The sequence below is a fragment of the Impatiens glandulifera genome, chromosome 9 (assembly GCF_907164915.1).
Source record: "Impatiens glandulifera chromosome 9, dImpGla2.1, whole genome shotgun sequence".
Lineage (NCBI taxonomy): Eukaryota > Viridiplantae > Streptophyta > Magnoliopsida > Ericales > Balsaminaceae > Impatiens > Impatiens glandulifera.
The window spans coordinates 36,427,292-36,447,136 of record NC_061870.1 but is presented as its reverse complement, the minus strand read 5'-3'; the positions used below and the strand labels follow the sequence as shown (position 1 = coordinate 36,447,136).

General features: G+C 32.6%; 2 protein-coding genes and 1 pseudogene across 2 annotated transcripts; 2 read left to right on the top strand and 1 right to left on the bottom strand.

Moving 5' to 3' along the window:
• Positions 1-1,968: 1,968 nt before the first annotated feature.
• On the top strand, positions 1,969-4,568 carry LOC124914122 (cysteine-rich receptor-like protein kinase 25). Its single transcript, XM_047454604.1, has 6 exons — positions 1,969-2,820; positions 2,892-3,077; positions 3,180-3,512; positions 3,601-3,838; positions 3,927-4,071; positions 4,152-4,568. The coding sequence occupies exons 1-6, from the start codon at positions 1,992-1,994 to the stop codon at positions 4,509-4,511; spliced, it is 2,091 nt and encodes a 696-aa protein (XP_047310560.1). The 5' UTR covers positions 1,969-1,991; the 3' UTR covers positions 4,512-4,568.
• Positions 4,569-9,312: 4,744 nt separating this feature from the next.
• LOC124916376 lies at positions 9,313-11,915 on the top strand (annotated as a pseudogene).
• A 1,163-nt stretch (positions 11,916-13,078) lies between these two features.
• On the bottom strand, positions 13,079-15,669 carry LOC124914496 (cysteine-rich receptor-like protein kinase 25). Its single transcript, XM_047455055.1, has 6 exons — positions 14,836-15,669; positions 14,577-14,762; positions 14,092-14,427; positions 13,778-14,015; positions 13,550-13,709; positions 13,079-13,480 (listed from the first exon to the last, which is right to left on the bottom strand). Exons 1-6 carry the CDS (start codon positions 15,653-15,655, stop codon positions 13,115-13,117), a joined length of 2,106 nt encoding a protein of 701 aa, XP_047311011.1. The 5' UTR covers positions 15,656-15,669; the 3' UTR covers positions 13,079-13,114.
• Positions 15,670-19,845: the final 4,176 nt, after the last annotated feature.

The following is a 19,845-nucleotide window of genomic DNA, read 5'->3' as shown; positions in this document are numbered from 1 at the left end:
AATTTGAATATAATTTTTAGATTTGAATATTTATAATGAAATAAAAGTTTGATTAATAAAGTTTTGTATTTGTATTTATTTTTGTATGTTTATATTATGTATTTTAGGATTATAATTATATATTAATTATATATATATATATATTTATTTATTTTAGGTGTCAAAATTTAATATTTATTTTTTTATATCTTGAGTTAATTCTTAGTAATTCAAATGAGAGTTATATATTAAATATTAATTTACAAATAATATTAAAATAATATTAAAATAATATTTAAAAATCAAAACAACTTATTGAGAATCTAAATATTATATATTATTTTATATTTGTAAAAAAATAAAATTCCAAAAAATAAGATTCTAACTATCTTGAAATTCTTTTAGGGTGACTCAATATAGACTCGTTTTAGTTTTAGTTTATAGTTTCATACTCATGAGTTAAAAAATAGATTAAGTAGAACAAACCAATAATGTAGTGTTAGACAAATCTCTACTAAAAATTATGAGTGTTAGTAAAATTTGATAGAGATGGATCTATGTAGATTTTTTTATGTTAAAAATTGGAAATTACTCGTAATTTATTTATTTAATTATTAAAAAAATTGTAAATTTACCTTTATTCAATATAAATTCAAAATTTTCTCGTTACTTTTTTTTAAGTTTATCTCAATTTTTTTTAATCTCACCCCAACTCTGAATTTTGGATCCGTCATTATCAACCATGATATTAATACATAATATATATATATATAATTATAATGATGCTTAATTTTAAAAGTGTCCGGATTGCCGGGTCGAGAGTTGTGGTTAATTTGGATATATATGTGAGAGTAAAATAGATACTTTGGTCGGATTCTAGGTTGACCCGCCCATAAACTTAAAACGGTTAAAAATAAAATTAAAAATGCTATAGATATGTTTCAAACCCGCAACCTAACAAAACAAATACAACTATTTAACCAACTAGGTTAATAATACTTTATATTTTAAATTCAACACCAAATTTAATGAACTCGGGACATTTTTAACTAACTAATATATATATATATATATATATATATATATATATATAATAATGCTTAATTTTGAAAGTGTCCGAATTGCGGGTCGAGAGCTGTGGTTAATTTTGATATATATGTGAGATTAAATGAATATTTGGGTCGGATTCTGTGTTGACCCGTCCATAAACTTAAAACGGTTAAAAATAAAATTAAAAATACTATAGGTATGTTTCGAAATTGCAACCTAACCAAACAAGTATAACTCTTTAACCAACTAATAACACTTTATATTTTAAATTTAACACCAAATTTGATGAACGCAAAACGTTGTAACAAACGCAGGACGTTGTAACCAGTGCCGACCCCGAGTTTTGGGATGCCCCAACCTAAAAAAACGTCAATTTTGACAGCTAAAAAATTAATTAAAAAAACGGTTTTCGTGAGGTTAGAACTCATGACCAGTTAAAAGTATTTTGTTTACATCCTAAATCACTAGGTTATATTTATTTCTATTTTAAAAATATTAGAAATGTATTGTTTATTTTAATAAATGGGTTGCCCTGGGGAGTGGACTGCCCTAGCCCGGAAGCTTGCTGGGCTTACCCTAGGACCGGCCCTAGTTCTAACAATATATTTTTATTCATGTGTATCGTATTAGGATCTTCCTATTATTCTCCGAACTAAAAAAAAATAGCTTTAAACAACTTTTATTGAACAACAATGAACATAACCAACTTCAACCTTTTCTTTTTTTCCTTCATTTGACTGAAGTACAATCAATTTATGTAGAATAAGTTGATGATTTAATGACTTTAGAAAAATAAAATTGTAATATAATAATGTTTATTAATGAAATATAATTTTGAAAAGAATAGTCAGTTAACCGGTCAAGGAGTTTATCTAGAAGCTGACATAGGAAAAGGTAGAACTCATTATATGGACAACTTATTTTCATGAAGAAGACGAGGAAAAACAAGAAGAAGAAGGAGGATGGAGATGGAGTCTGGGCGAAACGTGTTCACACCTGTGTCTCGTTTTCTCTTGGCATTAATGATGATGATGATGAGTTTGGGCACTGCACATGCACTGCTAGAACACCCAGTATGCATCAACAATGGAAACTACACAAACGGTAGCGCGTACCAAACAAACTTGAAAAATCTCCTATCCTCTCTCCCCTCCGCCGTCGACCCATTTGGATTCACCACTTCCACCGCCGGAAGCGATTCCGACCAAGCCTACGCCCTCGTCCTCTGCCGCGGAGACGTCGATCACGACACCTGCAGGAAATGCGTTAACGACACCGTTTATAAACTTACGGCAGCCTGCCCAGGCTACAAAGAGGCCTCCGGTTTTTACGAATACTGTATGCTTCGTTACTCGAACCGCTCTTTAACCGGTTCTGTTTCAACAAGCAATACTTATTACATGTGGAACCCTTTCAACTCCACCAACGCAACCCAGTTCAACCAAGACTTGAGTGCGTTGATGATAGATCTGAGGACCAAGGCGGCAATGGGTGGCTCGCGTCTCAAGTTCGCCGCAGCGGATAAGATGATACCAGACTTTCAGACCATTTCCGCTCTGGTCCAGTGCACACCTGATTTGACGGAGGAACAATGCAATAATTGCTTGCTCGACGCAATCGCTCAGATTCCCAGATGCTGTGACGGGAAGAAAGGGGGTAGAGTTATTACCTGGAGTTGTAATTTTCGGTTCGAGACCTATGTATTTTATAATCAGACCGGGGTTCAGGCTTTATCTCCTGGATTCCCACCACCACCCTCACCGGCGGCGGAATCACCTCCTCCCCCCACAGGTACACCATAAGCAAATCTGTCTCTACAAATAGCTGTAATAATTAATAGAATGTTGTTGTGCGTGGAACAGGAAACAGCAATGGCAATAGTAATCACACTGTCACAATTGTTGCTATTTCTATTTCAAGCGTGGTGGGATTCATGTTGATCTTTTCTCTTTGCTTTATCATCGTCTCAACAAGATCCAAAAAACATAAGAAGAAGAAGAAGAAGAACCCGATCATCCCTGCCAAGCCAATCGAGAGACTTGACTCATGTAAGACAAGACAGAACATATGAACTTATTTTGTTGAAGAATTAAAATTTTACTTCTTGGCTAGCTAGCTAATTTATAACCTGATTTTGTTGATCAATTAAGCCATGAATGATATAAGCTCAACTGAAATCGTTCAATATGACTTCAACACAATAAAAGAAGCAACGAATGATTTCTCCAATGACAATAGGCTCGGACAAGGTGGTTTTGGTGTTGTTTACAAGGGTGAGTTTTCAAATGGGCAAGAGATTGCTGTCAAAAGACTATCTAGGGAGCATGGACAAGGCGACCAAGAATTCAAAAACGAGGTCTTGTTGGTTGCCAAACTACAACATAGGAATTTGGTTAGAATTCTCGGGTTTTGTATAGATGGAACCGAAAGGCTTCTAGTCTACGAGTTTCTTGCCAACTCCAGCCTCGACCGCTTCTTATTTGGTACTCACAATATATGATAATCCATTATTAATGATCAGTTGTAATTGATCATTCGATATTGACCTACTATAATTTTGCTAATCTATAGATAGTGTGAAACGAACACAATTGGATTGGCAAAGACGATTCAAAATCATAGGAGGCATTGCTCGCGGGCTCTTGTATCTGCACGAAGATTCAAGGGTACGAATTATCCACAGAGACATGAAAGCTAGCAACATCCTTTTAGATGTTGAGATGAATCCTAAGATCTCTGATTTCGGAATGGCTAGGTTGTCCGTAATGGACGAGACTCAAGGAAATACAAGCAAAGTCGTTGGAACCTAGTAAGTAAACTAAAAAGAGGATTAATTAAGAACTTTAATTTACATATAAAGATCTATGTGTTAAACACAAATTGAATTGTTGTTGCAGTGGATATATGGCTCCGGAGTATATAATGTATGGACAATTCTCTGTTAAGTCCGACGTTTTCAGTTTTGGAATATTAGTGCTCGAGATCATAAGCGGTCAGAAGAATAATAATTCATTCAACAATGGAGAAGACATTTTGAGCTTTGTGAGTAATTATTATTATTATTATTATTATATTTTGGAAAGGTTTCAATTTGGATATTAATTATCTCTTTTTTCTGGTAGGCATGGAAATGTTGGAGGGAAGGGAGGGGTTCAGAAATGATAGATCCAATCTTAAGAGATGCAGGAGGATCGGTTCGCGAGATGATCCGATGTATTCATATCGGTCTTTTGTGCACCCAAGACAATGCATCGGACAGACCCACGATGGCTTCGGTGGTGCTTATGTTTAATAGTTTTTCACTTACATTGCCAGTACCATCAGAACCTGCATTTTTTCTATCTAGAATAGCCAACACCACCAACATGTTACCTCTCCAAGAGTCTGAAGAGTCTGGGCTGATCAGATCAATTAGAACTAATAATAGTTCTGAACAATATTCAAATGGCAATGACTCAATTACAGAGATGTATCCAAGATAGTCTATCTTAATTACTTGTTTTATTGATAAAAACAATGTTAAATTATGTCTTGTATTAAAAGCATATTTGTTTGTACTCATGATATATCAATACTGCATATAGTTTTGATCAATTATGAAGAAAAATATAAAGAATTCATTTGGCAAAATAAAATTGGTGGAGTTAAAAAATTAATAAACAAATGTTTGAGATTTTTTTATATTAATTTATTGTTATAAAAGGAGTTTGAGATGTTTTACTAAAAAATATATAATAGAGGTATGACATAGTCTTGAGTTTATACCATTTTTGTGATTTTAGAAATGATTATAGTCACTTATTCTTATTGTTTGGGTTGTGTTGTGCCGGAATGGTTCTTGTCTTGTCGTGTAAATTATATTCACTACTTCTAACCATTTAGGCTGAGTAGTGTCGGCATGGGTCCTGACGTGTGAACTATAGTCACTTTTACAAACGTTGGTTCCTGACAAGTGAACCATAATCACTTCTTCTCACCGTTTGAGCTGAGTTGTACAAGAATAAATCTTATATAAGCCAAAATAAAAAATAAAAAATAAAGTGTCTAACCTTTCTCTTGTTCTTTTTTTCTCATTTTCATCTTTAGTAAAAAAAAAACTTATTTTAAAATGATTTAATTACACAGTTATTTAAGGTGAGATTTAGACAAATATTTTATATAAAAAGAAGTTAAATTAGGGCAGTGCAAAAATCTGGCTGACACTGACAAAGACTTAAATTTGTGGGTTCATACGCGGTTTAATAGTTCTTGACTTCTTATTCTCCCACCCAGACTTTAGAGGCTACTCTCCTTCCAAGTTTCAACTAATTAATACATATATTAAGTATATATTATATTTGATAAATTATTTATTAAATAATTAATTTAAAATATAATCGAAAATATTAATCTTTTTAAATATATTAAAAAATAATAAAAAAAAAGTTAATTTAATATAAAATTAATTTATTTAGCATTATTTTTTATACTTGTTAAATAGTTAATAAATATTTATAATATTATTATTTAATAAAAATAATTATACTAATTTAAAATAATATAATTAAATTTATTATTATTGAATAAAAGGAATAGTAAAAAATATTTAAATAAATTATTTAAAAAATACATGTTAATTTATATAGTTAGTAAAAAATATATTTTAAATTTATTTATTATCATAAAAAAATTAAGAAACAATTTAAAATTTTACAAAAATTTCATGGATGAAACTACCAATTATTTTATTTCTTGATAAAAAAAATTCTAAGCATTATATTGATTGATAATAATTTTTAAAAATTGATTTTTTTTTGAAAAATAAATTTAAAATTTATTAATATATGATAATATAATAATTTTTATTTTTTATAAATAAAAAATATTTTAAAATTTTATTTAATAAATTGAATAATATAATTTATATATTAATATTTAATCATGATTAAATTAAAAAACAAATATCTCACAAACTCTTGAGTATTTTATTTAGTTGACTTAATATTTTGATTTTGAGATAAAAAATTCAAAGCAATATCAAAATTTTGACCAATATGCTTATTTGTTTTCGTGATGTTAGATTTCAGTGCTTTCATTTTCTAAGTCTTTGCAGGTTGACTTGGATGTAAGCGCGTATTATTTTTGACTGAAATTATTCAAACAAAAAATTGATAGAGACTAGAAAAATATGAAAAAAAATGAAGTTGAGTAGATTTAAAATATAAAAATTCTAAATTTTCAATCTCACATAGAAAATCTTTTTTTGTTTTAGTTAATATTATTCTATTTATTTTAAAAAAAAAATGATGTATATTAAAAATGATAAAAATAGTTTAAACACCCATCTAAATATTTTTTTAAAACCTTGATAGAGGCATCGAATTTAGGAACGAATGTAAGACCACGAATCTGAAGTGCTCTATCACTTATGCATGAGAGAAATAAATAAAAATTCCCGAACATGGCTATATTCGAGACAAAAATCTTCCGAACATTGTTATTTTTCCGAAAAAAATTTAAAAAATAAATAAAAATTATCTCTCCTGCAAATGGCCATGTTTGGGATCTCAAACATGATCATTTTCTCGAAAAAATAAAAATAAAATTTTCTATCCTCCCAAACATAACCATTTTTCTTGATTTTTTTTTTCATTCTCTCTTCTCGAACAGAAACATGACCATTTTTTAGAAAAATTAAAATTAAATTTATTCTTCTCTCTTGCAAATGTGACCAATTTCGTATTCTTAATTTTGTTATAGTTTCATTATACAACTCATTTCTTTTTTCTTCATTAAAGGAAGACATCTAAATTAAATAAATAAGGGCTTGTTCGGTCAAGGTTATTTAAATAACCTGGAAAGAGAGAAAAATGATTATTGATAATAATTTGAGATAATTTTGAGGAAATAATTATGTTTTTTTGGTAAAAAGACTTAAATGGTATTGATATATATAAATAAAATAAATAATTATAATTTAAAATAGAGGATATTTTAGTATTTTGGTTAATGACTCGATTGATTTGAAGGATGAGAAGGGGAGTGAAATGACAATTGATTTGGTTGGGTTATTTTGAAAACCCAAATACAAACAAGGAACAGTTTCCCAAACTAACATTGTTTGGCGTTCACTTTCCCAAACTAACCTAGTTTGTTCATTTATTCTCAAACGAACCTAGTTTACTATTCAAACTCATTTATTATTATTTTATTTTTATTTTGCATTTCAAATTTATTATATATATAGATATATATATTTAAATTATTATTTATAAAAACTAAATTATTTATATTTTGATATATATTTTAAATTATTATTTTTATAAATTTGATTATTTATATTTTTAATATATAATTTAAATTATTTTTTATAAATTTAATTATTTATATTTTAATATATATATATATTTACATTTCAAATTGATTATATATATATATATTTACATATATATATATGTGGCGTATGATTTTCATCCCCATAATTTTTTTTTACTATTCAAATTATTATTTATATTTATTGGGTTGTATTTTATTAAAATAATTTTGACAACTTTTCATTCAAATTATTATTTATATTTATTGGGTTGTCTTTTATTAAAATAATTTTGACAACTTTTTATTGGGATATAATTTCACAATAAAATTTTTATAAATTTGATTATTTATATTTAGAATTATATATTTTAATAAAAGACAACCCAATAAATATAAATAATAATTTGAATAGTAAAAAAAAAATTTATGGGATGAAAATCACACCGCCATATATATATATATAAATATATATATAATAAATTTGAAATGTAAATATATATATATATATATATTAAAATATAAATAATTAAATTTATAAAAAAATAATTTAAATTATATATCAAAAATATAAATAATCAAATTATAAAAATAATAATTTAAAATTTATATCAAAATATAAATAATTTAGTTTTTATAAATAATAATTTAAATATATATATATATATATATATATAATAAATTTGAAATAAAAAAAAAAACTAAATTTGAATAGTAAACTAGGTTAGTTTGGGAATAAATGAACAAACTAGGTTAATATAGAAAAGTGAACGCCAAACAAGGTTAGTTTGAGAAACTGTTCTACGAACAAGGCCTAAATGTTAGTACTCCTCTCCTTGCTTTTTCTTTCTTATAGCCTCACTTTTCTTACATAAAAAATAAATAAATATTTATTTATTAATTAATTAAAATTAAGAAAGAATATATATAATAAATCAGATTTTATAAAATTCTTCATATTTTTATTGCATTTTCAATAAAATTCTTTCCCAAAATGAATTGCCTGCCTCACCTAAATATGTATAATAACAAAATTTTAATAGAACTGGTGAAAATTTTAGGTGAATTATATCTTTAAATTTGTTAAATTTTATGTTAGGTTTTGTTTATTGTTGAAATTTTTTTTCTTCTATTTTCATTATTTTTTTTAAATGGTTAATCTGGTTGTAAACACTTTTATTTTAGTATTATTTTTATCATTATATTTAATGGACTATCATTCAAATTAGATTGCATATATCATTTTCAAATAAATAAATATTAAGTTACCCATTAAACAAGTTTAAGTTGTAAATGCAACATCACATTTTAAGGATATACATATAGACGAGGAATCTATGTAAAAATATTCATAATATAAAGAATAATATAGAGAGAGCAACACTGGGTAGTAGAAAAATAAATAAATTTTATAATGTAAAAGTTTAAAAAAAAAATTATAAATGTAAAAAATTAAGGAGAAAAATTCATATTTAGAAGCATTCTTTCCCCGATTCATTCAAAGCGTCCCCAACATTATTTTCACCATCTAACTTTATTTTTTAACTTTTTATATGATATGTTTAATTTTTACACCATGGTATTACCTTAATAATTAAACTAAAAATAATCCACTAAGTGATTAAATATTTGTTAAGAGATAAGAGTTTACGGTTGTAAATTAAATAAAATATATATAGAAAAACCCAATTCTATATATATTATAAGGAGAACCAAAGTGAAACTATGTCTCAGTAGAAAAACTCTTATAATAATGGAAATATTACAAGGAGAGATCTTGAAACACCATCAATAATAATAAAGATAATTCTCATACTAAACCAAACAGTATCAAAATGTAATAATAATTATAAAATGTCTTACACAAACAAGACTCTTTAATCAATCATTTTCATCGTTATTTCTTATATTTTTTTAAACCAAACACCTCTAAAATATGTTATAAGGAGAGATCGATCGATCTATCCCTTGATCAAAGAAAAGAAGAAGGAGATGTCTCCTTGGCGAAACGTTGTGTTTCATCTCATGATTCTGAGTTTGGTGACTGCACAACGTTTAGAAGTCTGCGACAACAATTATGGAAACTACACAAAGGGTAGTACATACGACACCAACCTCAATAATCTCTTATCCTCTCTCCACTCCGACATCGACCCATATGGTTTCGCCAATTCAACTTCAGGCGAACGTAACTCCTCCTCCTCCTCCTCCGACCCAGCATACGCCCTTTTCCTCTGCCGCGGAGACATCGATTATGACAACTGCACTAAATGCGTTAAGGACTCTGTTTCTAAGCTAACCGCTACCTGCCCCGGTTATAAGCAGGCCTCAGCCACTTATGATGGCTGCATGCTGCGCTACTCCAACCGCTCCTTAATCGGTTCTGTTTCAGCCAACTCACTTATAATAAAGTGGAACCTTGCCAGTCCAGCCAACATCACCCAGTTCAACCAAGACTTGTCAACTTTGTTGATAGATCTGAGGACTAGGGCCTCAAAGGGTGGCTCGCTTCTCAAGTTTGCCGCCGCCAATAAGACCAAACCAGACGTTCAAAACATTTACGGTCTGGTGCAGTGCACGCCGGATTTGACGGAGCAGCAATGTAATAGCTGCTTGCTCGACAGAATTGCACAGATTCCCAATTGCTGTTACGGGAAGAAGGGCGGTATAGTTCTTACATGGAGTTGTTATTTGAGATATGAGACTTATCCTTTTTATAATCAGACCAGGGTCCTTGAGCTATCTCCATCGCCTTCACCTGAATCCCCACCACCGATACCTGATCTCCCTGCACAAGGTACGTAACGTACGTGTACACACTTATGTACCCCTACTAATTAAACTTCATGTTACAATTCTATATATAACATTGTGATCATTGAACAAACAGGAAACAATAATACTAATCAGTCCAAGCTGAGAAGAATTGTTGCTATTTCTATTTCAACCGTAGTGGGATTCATCCTCATCATTTTTCTTTGCTTCATCGTCATCTCAAGTAACAAGAAGAAGAAGAAGAAGTCTGTTATCTCATCAGATCAAAAGCCAATAGAGACACTAATTATTGACTCATGTAAGACAAGACAGACCCATTTTTATAACTTTTTTTGTCTAAATGTTCAACAATTCTAACCTTAATTAGATTGTGGAATTATTTTTTAAATATAAATTGACTTCATTTCAATTTTAAGCTACGAGTTATGATATGAGCTTAACTGAAACCATCCAATATGAATTCAAAACAATTCAAGAAGCTACGGATGATTTCTCCAATGCCAATAGGCTAGGACATGGTGGTTTTGGTGTTGTTTACAAGGTTTGTTTGTCTATCTGTCTTTCTATTCAAATTAATGTTTTAACTATTTCATCATCATGTGTTCTGTTTATATATTAATTACAGGGTAGGCTTTCCAATGGTGAAGAAATAGCTGTGAAAAGGCTTGCCGAGGGATCAGAACAAGGGAAGACAGAATTTAAGAATGAGATTGTGTTAATGAGTAGGCTAAAACATCGCAATCTTGCTAAGCTTCTCGGCTTTTGCTGGCAAGGAAAAGAACGCCTCATCGTCTATGAATTCCTACCTAATAGGAGCCTTGATCATTTTATTTTCCGTAAGTTAAGCTTTTCATTTTCTTAATTTTGTGTAATTGCTTTTTATATATCATATATGCGTGTTTGTAGCTAGCTAAGCTTGTATGAATTATAACCGTATACAGATCCGGTGAGGCGAATGCTGCTAAACTGGGAAACGCGATACAATATTATAGTTGGTGTTGCTAGAGGACTTGTCTATCTCCACGAAGGTTCTAATATTACAATTATTCATCATGATTTAAAAGCTAGCAATGTACTGTTAGATCAGAAGATGAATCCACGTATATCAGATTTTGGGATAGCAAGATTGTTTCAGGTTGATAAAAGTCCTGAAACTACAAGGAGGATTGTGGGTACATTGTATGTGGTCGATTTATGTTTTCTACTATTATTAATTATGTTAGCTGAGTTCAAATATTTGTATTATTAATATATTGATGTTTTATTTTAGTGGATATATAGCTCCAGAGTATGCATATTATGGACATTATTCTGTTAAAACGGATGTATTTAGTTTTGGTGTGTTGATTCTTGAGATTGTTACTGGTATGAAAAATAGTCGATGTTCTGAAGAAAGTGAGAATTCGGAACATTTGATGAGCTATGTAAGTATTGTTAAGAAATTTGGATGTTATATAAATATAATTAGACCACTAATAATTTAATTATGTTCTATATAGGTATGGAAGAAATGGAGTAAAGAGGACATGTCAAGTCTAATTGATCCAACCATAATTGGTGTTGGTTCAATTGAAGAAAAGATTAGATGCATTCATATTGGGTTGTTATGCGTGCAAGAAGTTGCGGCTAAGAGACCGACAATGGCTTCAGTCATGCTAATGCTTGATAGCTCTTCGGTTAGTTTGTCAGTTCCTTCCAAACCGGGATTTCTAATGGATGATGATGATGTTAGCACTAAACAAGAATTTAGTCCTTCTCCACAGAATGAAAATAACGTGACCATTAACGATGTTTCATTTACTGACCCGTATCCTCGTTGAACATGGAGGAGCTTCGTCTATATGCTAAGATTTTGTAACAGTTTTATTAATTGAATTCAAAAATATTAATTGTTGGTTAAAGAATCTTCTATGTCAAATTGAATTAGTTATTCCTAGAATCCTAGTGTTTGTTTGTATGATCACTTTTATTCATGTGCATGCCCCAATCAAATTTAGTATTGCTTGTGAATTAATAAAAAGTATTGTATCATTTGAAGAAAAAAACTAGGATTTTGGCACCCCATTTGCAGCAGGATATTGTTTCAATAGATGAAACTCAAGTAAACACTAATATAGTTGTTCTTACATAAATTCATAATTTAGTTAGTAGTGAAGTCTTAAATCTTCAATGTCATGAATTTCAAGTCTTTCACACTAGACTATTTAAAAAAATAAAAACATATGCCCATTTACAAAATGTCAATTCATATGAATATAGAACTACATAAAAATAAGTAAATAAATTAATTATAAATTTGCTTCTAACTAGAAGTTATAATTTAAAACTAAATATTATATTTTTTGTTTTATTTTATTTTGTAAGATGTTAACTACACTACACGACACTCTCTCACTAAAATTTAAAACGCTTAATTGATTTTTTTTAAAGTTTATATATATTAAAAATAAAAATAAATATCGTTTAAACATAAAAAAAAAAAAACATGAAATAACCAAAATAAGACTTAATAAAAAAAATGAAAAGAAAAAACACTGTTTTAAATTAAGCAATTAAATTAAAACAATATTTTTGAATAACTTTAGAAGATCATCTTCTATTTTCTTTTTCTTTTAAGATTAGTCTATGAGAAGTTCAATGTAAAATAATCAATGCTACAAAAAAAAATGTAGGAAATTATTAATAGTCAAATATTTAATGTGTGTCTTTAAATTAGAATTTTTTTATTTTAATCTGTCACATTTTTCTAACTCTTTTTAGCTGAAAATTAATTAAATTTATTTAAATGATGGAGGAGAGATATCTATTTATTCGCATTTACCTGAGTTATGAGATTTAGCGGATGATTTGGAACTTGTTGGAAGGGTTGGGTATGTGCTCAAAATCTAACTTCAAAATAAAAACAAACATTTCATTTAACAAACGACGAGGCTTTCTAAAAGTTAAAACAAGAAGGATTAACATATGACATATCACATGAAGCTATGAGTGTCAAGTTCTATACAATATATATTATAATCTATCTAGGATACACCTCTGTAATCGAATCACTGCATGTTGAGAATTGTTCAGATTTAGTTTTTGTTCCATCTGATGATCTGATTAGCCCAGACTCTTCAGAAACACGCGAATTCATGTTATTAGTGTTGTTGTCTCTGCTTCTTGATAGAAGAAATGTGGGCTCTGATGGAACGGGCAAAGTAAGAGAGAAGCTATTAAACATAAGCACAACCGAAGCCATCGTGGGTCTGTCTGATGCAATGTCTTGAGTGCACAACAGACCGATATGAATACATTGGATCATCTCCCGAACTGATCCACCGCCGTCTCTCAGAATCGGGTCTATCATGTTTGCAGCCCTACTTTCTCTCCAGCATTTCCAGGCCTACCAATTGACAACAAATTAATGAGTTCACCCAACATCTTGGAATGAATCCAAATTTTAATTACTTACAAAGCTCAACATGTCTTCTTCTCCATTTTCGAATGAGTTATTATTATTATTATTATTCTTTTCACCGCTTAGGATCTCCAGCACTAATATACCGAAACTGTAGACGTCTGACTTAACAGAGAACTGTCCTTGCATTATATATTCGGGAGCCATATATCCACTGCAACAACAATTTGTGTTTAAAATATATAATGATAGATCTTCATATGTAAAATTAATGTTACTTACTATGTCCCGACCACTTTGCTTGTATTTCCTTGAGTCTCGTCCATGACAGACAACCTTGCCATTCCGAAATCCGAGATCTTTGGATTCATCTCACCATCTAAAAGGATGTTGCTAGCTTTCATGTCTCTGTGGATAATTCGTACCCTTGAATCTTCGTGCAAATACAAGAGCCCACGAGCAATGCCTCCGATGATATTGAAACGTCTTTGCCAATCCAATTGCGTTCGTTTCACATTATCTACACATTATAGCAGGTGAGTATCAAATGATCAATTACAACTCATTAATAATGGATTATTATATAATGATAGTACCAAATAAGAAGCGGTCGAGGCTGGAGTTGGCAAGAAACTCGTAGACTAGAAGCCTTTCGGTTCCATCTATACAAAACCCGAGAATTCTAACCAAATTCCTATGTTGTAGTTTGGCAACCAACAAGACCTCGTTTTTGAATTCTTGGTCGCCTTGTCCATTTTCTCTAGACAGTCTTTTGACAGCAATCTCATGTCCATTTGAAAACTCACCCTTGTAAACAACCCCAAAACCACCTTGTCCGAGCCTATTGTCATCGGAGAAATCGTCTGTGGCTTCTTGAATTGTTTTGAAGTCATATTGAACGATTTCAGTTGAGCTTATATCATTCATGGCGGCTTAAGTGATCAAGCAAGTCCAACCCATGATTACAAATTCAACAAAATTAGATCCATTAATTAATTAGGAAGTACCAATTAAAAATATAATTATGTAACATTAGACAATAATAAGTTATAAAAAATATTATGGGCAAGTCTTGTCTTACACAAGTCAAGTCCTTCGATTGGCTTCTCAGGGATGACCGAGTTCTTCTTCTTCTTCTTATGTTTCTTGGATCTTCTTGAGATGACGATGATGATGAAGCAAAGAGAAACGATAAAGATGAATCCCACGACGGTTGAAACAGAAATAGCAACAATTCTTGTCACAGTGGACTGATTAGTTTTGTTTCCTGTTTGTTCAATGACCTCGTCAGTCAGTCAGTCACTCACAATGTTAACATCAATGTTATATATATTACCTACCTGTTGCAGGGAGATGAGGCGGAGGCGGTGAGGGTATCGGAGGTGGGGATCCGGGTGAAGGCGGTGGTGGAGACAAAAGCTCAAGTACCCTTGTATCATTATAAAATAGATAGGTCTCGAACCGCAAATAACAACTCCAGGTAATAACTCTACCCCCCTTCTTACCGTCACAGCAATTGGGAATCTGAGCGATTGCGTTGAGCAAGCAATTATTGCATTGCTGCTCAGTCAAATCCGGTGTGCACTGCACCAGCCCGTAAAGGGTCTGAAAGTCTTGTATCGTCCTAGTGGCAGCCGCGAATTTGAGACGTGAGCCACCCTTTGACGCCTTAGTCCTTAGATCAGCCATCAACGTTCCCAATTCTTGGTTGAACTGGGTGACGTTTGTGGCATTGCCAACGTTCCACATGTATAGAAACAAGTTGGCTGCAACAGAACCGGTTAAGGAGCGGCTCGAGTAGCGCAGCGTGCAGCCATCATAAGCACCAGAGGCTTGCTTGTAACCGGGGCAGGTAGCGGTTAGCTTAGAAACAGAGTCGGTGGCGCATTTTGTGCAGGAGTCGTGATCTATGTCTCCCTGGCAGAAGAAGAGGGTGTATACTGGGTCGGGGTTACTTTCGCCAGGGGTGGGATTGGCGAATCCATATGGGTCGATGTCGGAGTGGAGAGAGGATAAGAGATTATTGAGGTTTGTTTCGTATGTACTACCGCCAGTGTAGTTTCCGATATTGTTGTCGCAGTTTTCTAAAGGTTGTGCTTTTACCAAACTGAGAATTACAAGAAACACGACAAGTGGGAACACCATCTCCTTCTTCTTCATTGATCACAAATCAGATAAATCTCTCTTACTATAAGATTTCTACACCTTCATGGTTTTGGTTTCTATATTAAAATGACCCATTAAATTTTCTATGTAATATATATTATTTTTTAAATAATTTCCAGATATCACTCAATGCTTCTAAAAAAAAGTTGTTAATTACTCCTTAACGACCTAACCTATAAATTATTACACCCAACATGGTTGTGGTTTCTCTCCACCAACCACCAACCCACTCCAGGGCCTCCACCTCCATATTCGGGAAATTTGACGAAATGACCTTAAAAACCGGGTTATTTGACCTGGTGATAATTTATAATTTTTTTTGCGCTCGTGGTGCTCTATTTTTTTTATACGATTTTGTCCTTGTCGCGAAACGCTAAGCCACTTAGCGTTTCGCTAAGTGGATTAGGGGTTTGTATAAATACTCAAATATTTTCATTTCCCTAAATTTCTTTTTCTCTCTTCTCCAATTCTCTCCTTCACTCACGGTGGCCGGCGACGCCGGCGGCCGGCGGCGACGACGACTCCGTTTCCTCCAATATCCATACAAATCTATACCGATCAGAGCTCTTCTAACATAACTAATTCATTTATGTTTATCTATTGCCGATTTCTAACCCTAAATCTATTTTGCATGCAGGTTTCTTATTCTAGGGTTTATGTGCAGGTCTCCGATTCTAACTATTTGAAGGTCGTCGAGGTAGATCTTCATTTCAGATGTCATAAACAGTTATGTTCTTGTTTACATTTCTTCATTTCAAAAACCTTTTCATATTTCGTTTATGTCCATTATTTTCTCCGTTTTGTTGATTCTTATTTCTTATATGGTTCATATTGGTTCATGTTTGAGCATTTCGTTAGGTTATTATTTGTTATTCGTTAATATTTGCAGAAAATCTCTATCTGATAAGAGCGTATGTGTTTCCGTTTCAGATCTGCTTACCGTTTCGCTACGGACTTACCGTTTCGCTAAGTAGTACCTCGCGATTCGCTAAGTGTCAAGATTTTTTGTTCTTTATAGTTAATCATGAACTTCATTTGACAAGGTATCTACATCACTTCATGGTTATGAAGAGAACTTGTTTTAGTAAAATAAACCTTATAATTTTACATTAATGGAAACATTTAGATTCTTCAGAAAATGCCTTTGAAGAATCTATCATTAATGGAGATCAATGATAGCATCTTCAAAGGCTTTTTCTGAAGAATCTAAATATTTCCATGTAAAATTATAAGGTTTATTTTACTAACACAGGTTCTCTTCAAAACCATGACTTTGTTGTTGATACCTTGTCAAACGAGATAGATTACCTATGAAACCAATAAAAAATTTTGTACTTGACGATTCGCTAAGTACTACGAGCTCCAGCTAGGAGAATGGTTTGAATTCGATTTCGTTATTAAACAAATATAGTAGCGAAAACGTATTCAAACCATCTTCTCTTAGCTGGAGCTCGTTGACCTTGCAATTCGCTAAGTCCCTCCCGATTCGCTAAGTGCCTCCCGATTCGCTAAGTGCCTCCCGATTCGCTTAGTACCTCCCGACTCGCTACGGAAGTTGAAGAGACGCGCGTACGACCACGCGCTAGACCTTATATATTCAAAAATTTCAGAACATTTCATTTCAACCGCCCCGACTGTCTCTCTCTAACCCATTTTCTCTTCACTGAATCTTGTCAAGGCCGATCATTTCTTATTTCTTCTCGTTCGTCATTAAGGTTTGTTCATTCTGTTTTTTTGTTCATGGGTTTCGGTTCTATTTGTTAAGTGTAATGTTAAGTGTTTCTGTTCAGTATATGTTTTTGCCATTAGGGTTTCTGTTCAGTATATTTTTTTGCCATTAGGGTTTCGCTAGGTACCTTCCGATTCGGTAAGTACCTAGCGATTCGCTAAATACCTAGCGATCATTTTCTGGTTTTTTGTTTATGGATATTGGTCTTTGCATGTTAAGATTAGGTGTTTGTTTCAGATTTTTTGTTTAGGGTTTTTGCATGTTAAGTTTTATTGTTTGATTCTGATTAGTTATGTATGGTTAATGCTGTCTGATGTTCAGTTAACGGTTTCGCTAGGTACCTCTCGATTCGCTAAGTACCTAGCGATTCGCTAAGTACCTCCCGATTCGCTAAGTACCTAGCGATTCGCTAAGTACCTCCCGATTCGCTAAGTTCTTACAGTGTACATGTTTGTTCTTACATTTTTGATGATGTTGTTCCTTTTGTAGATGGCAGAAACAACTGTTACTGAGTTTCCCGGTCGGATTTCGTGGAAAAGTGCCCTCACCCTGAAGAAGATTGTTAATAAGTTCGAGCAAATGGATCTTCTGGAGAGTGTGTACAATACCCAGTTCAGATCATTATTCACAGCCCCCCTCTTGCAGTTCTCAGGAACTATTGTACATCATATGTTGATGAGGAAGTTAAGCTCAAACTCCAAGGAGATAACTTTCATGGTGAATGGACAAAAGCTTGTATTTGGTATGAAGGAGTATGCGTTGGTTACCGGCCTATGTTTCGGCGTTTATCCTGAGTTGGACCAAGAAAAATTGCGCTGTTGTCCACCTCTCTCGGTGAAATACTTTAAAGGGAGCATGAGTGTGAAAATGTGCGACTTCGAGAATGCTTTTTTCAAATGCAAAGACAAGGAAGATGCATTCAAGATGGGGCTGGTATGCCTGATTTGCCAGTACATATTCACATTTGACCCAAAAAGAGTTATATTTCCAAAAATACTCAACATGGTGGAAGACAAGGACACTTTCCTCCAATATCCATGGGGGAAGGTCACCTTTAGAGCCACCCTCAAGGGTTTAAACAAGAACATGAAACATCTCTGTACCTCATTTTTTGACAAGAAGGAGAAGGCTGAAGATCCTTATGCTCCTTTTGCATATAACATCTATGGGTTCGCATTGGCACTTCAAGTGTGGACGTATGAGGTCATCGAAAACTTTATCCCTAAATTCGCCAGAAGGAATCAGATTAATGACCCTCTACGCCCAAGGTTGTTACTCTATCATTCCAACAGGAAAAACACATCGATGGAGGTAAAGACTGCCCTAGAGACCACGGATGTGACTGAGATGGAAGAGTCCTCCATGGAGAAGAGGTTATACAGTGGTGATGTATTTGAGCAAATCGACGAGACAGCTGATGATTTTTTTGAGGGATTTACTGATGGGAAGGTAATAAAAGATGATTTTGATGAAGATGAAGAAAGTGAACATGAAGAAGTTACTCTGATTCCCCCAAACCTGCCACGGGGAAGAGAAAGGCTGATGCTACTCTTAAAGAAGCAGCCAACTTGAAGAAGAAGCTTGCTTATGAATCGATTCCGGCCCGCATTCTTACTCCCCCCTCCGCGACCTCAAGTCCTCGGGCTGACACACCTTCTCCTCGGGCTCCAACACCTACTGTTGGATGTGATTTTAATGAGATGAAGGAGGAGCTGAAAATAGAGATGAAAGAGGAGATGAAAAAGATGAAAACAAATCTCATCAAAGAGCTAAAAATCACAATCCAAGAAACTCAACAAACTCACCTTGAGTCGTTCAAGAAGATGATTTTTAATATGTCCAAACAGTTGTTAGAAAAATCCAACAAAAGGATGTCCATATTATTAACCAGATTAGATGATATGGAGAAGAATATAAAGAAGAAGAAGAGTAAGAAGAAGGATTCTAAGAAGGCTGTGAAGGTCGAAGAGGAAAAGACTACTGAGGTATGGAGATATTGAATTTTGCACTTTACATTTCATTTCTCTAAGTACATATCTGATCTGACCAGTACCTATTTTGCAGGTTAAGGATTCTAAGAAGGATGTCGAAGTTGAGAAGAGCAAGGTTGAACAGGAGGAGGAGAAGAAAGAGGTATTCTGCGTACTTTTCGTTTCGCAAAGTACTTGTCGATTCTCTAAGTTAGTACTTTTCGTTTCGCAAAGTACTTGTCGATTCGCTAAGTTAGTACTTTTCGTTTCGCAAAGTTAGTACTTTTCGTTTCGCTAAGTTAATACTTTTCGTTTCGCAAAGTACTTGTCGATTCGCTAAGTTTGTACTGACCATAATTTTGTCTATTTTGTAGGAGATGATAGCGATGCAGGAGACTGTGGGGGATGATGAGAAGGTGAATGATGGGAATGATTGGAAGAAAGACGATGTAATGGAGGACAATGAGAAGGTGAAGGATGAACAA

What these genes read in the sequence shown, in the direction of transcription:
- LOC124914122 (XM_047454604.1), top strand. Translation starts at nt 1,992, where the DNA reads ATGGAGATGGAGTCTGGGCGAAACGTGTTCACACCTGTGTCTCGTTTT. An exon ending in AATCGAGAGACTTGACTCAT is followed by an intron (nt 3,078 to 3,179) that starts GTAAGACAAGAC and finishes TGATCAATTAAG; the next exon opens with CCATGAATGATATAAGCTCA. An exon ending in GAGAAGACATTTTGAGCTTT is followed by an intron (nt 4,072 to 4,151) that starts GTGAGTAATTAT and finishes TTTTTCTGGTAG; the next exon opens with GCATGGAAATGTTGGAGGGA.
- LOC124914496 (XM_047455055.1), bottom strand. Translation starts at nt 15,655, where the DNA reads ATGAAGAAGAAGGAGATGGTGTTCCCACTTGTCGTGTTTCTTGTAATT. An exon ending in CCTCGACCGCTTCTTATTTG is followed by an intron (nt 14,016 to 14,091) that starts GTACTATCATTA and finishes TATAATGTGTAG; the next exon opens with ATAATGTGAAACGAACGCAA. An exon ending in AAGAAGACATGTTGAGCTTT is followed by an intron (nt 13,481 to 13,549) that starts GTAAGTAATTAA and finishes GTCAATTGGTAG; the next exon opens with GCCTGGAAATGCTGGAGAGA.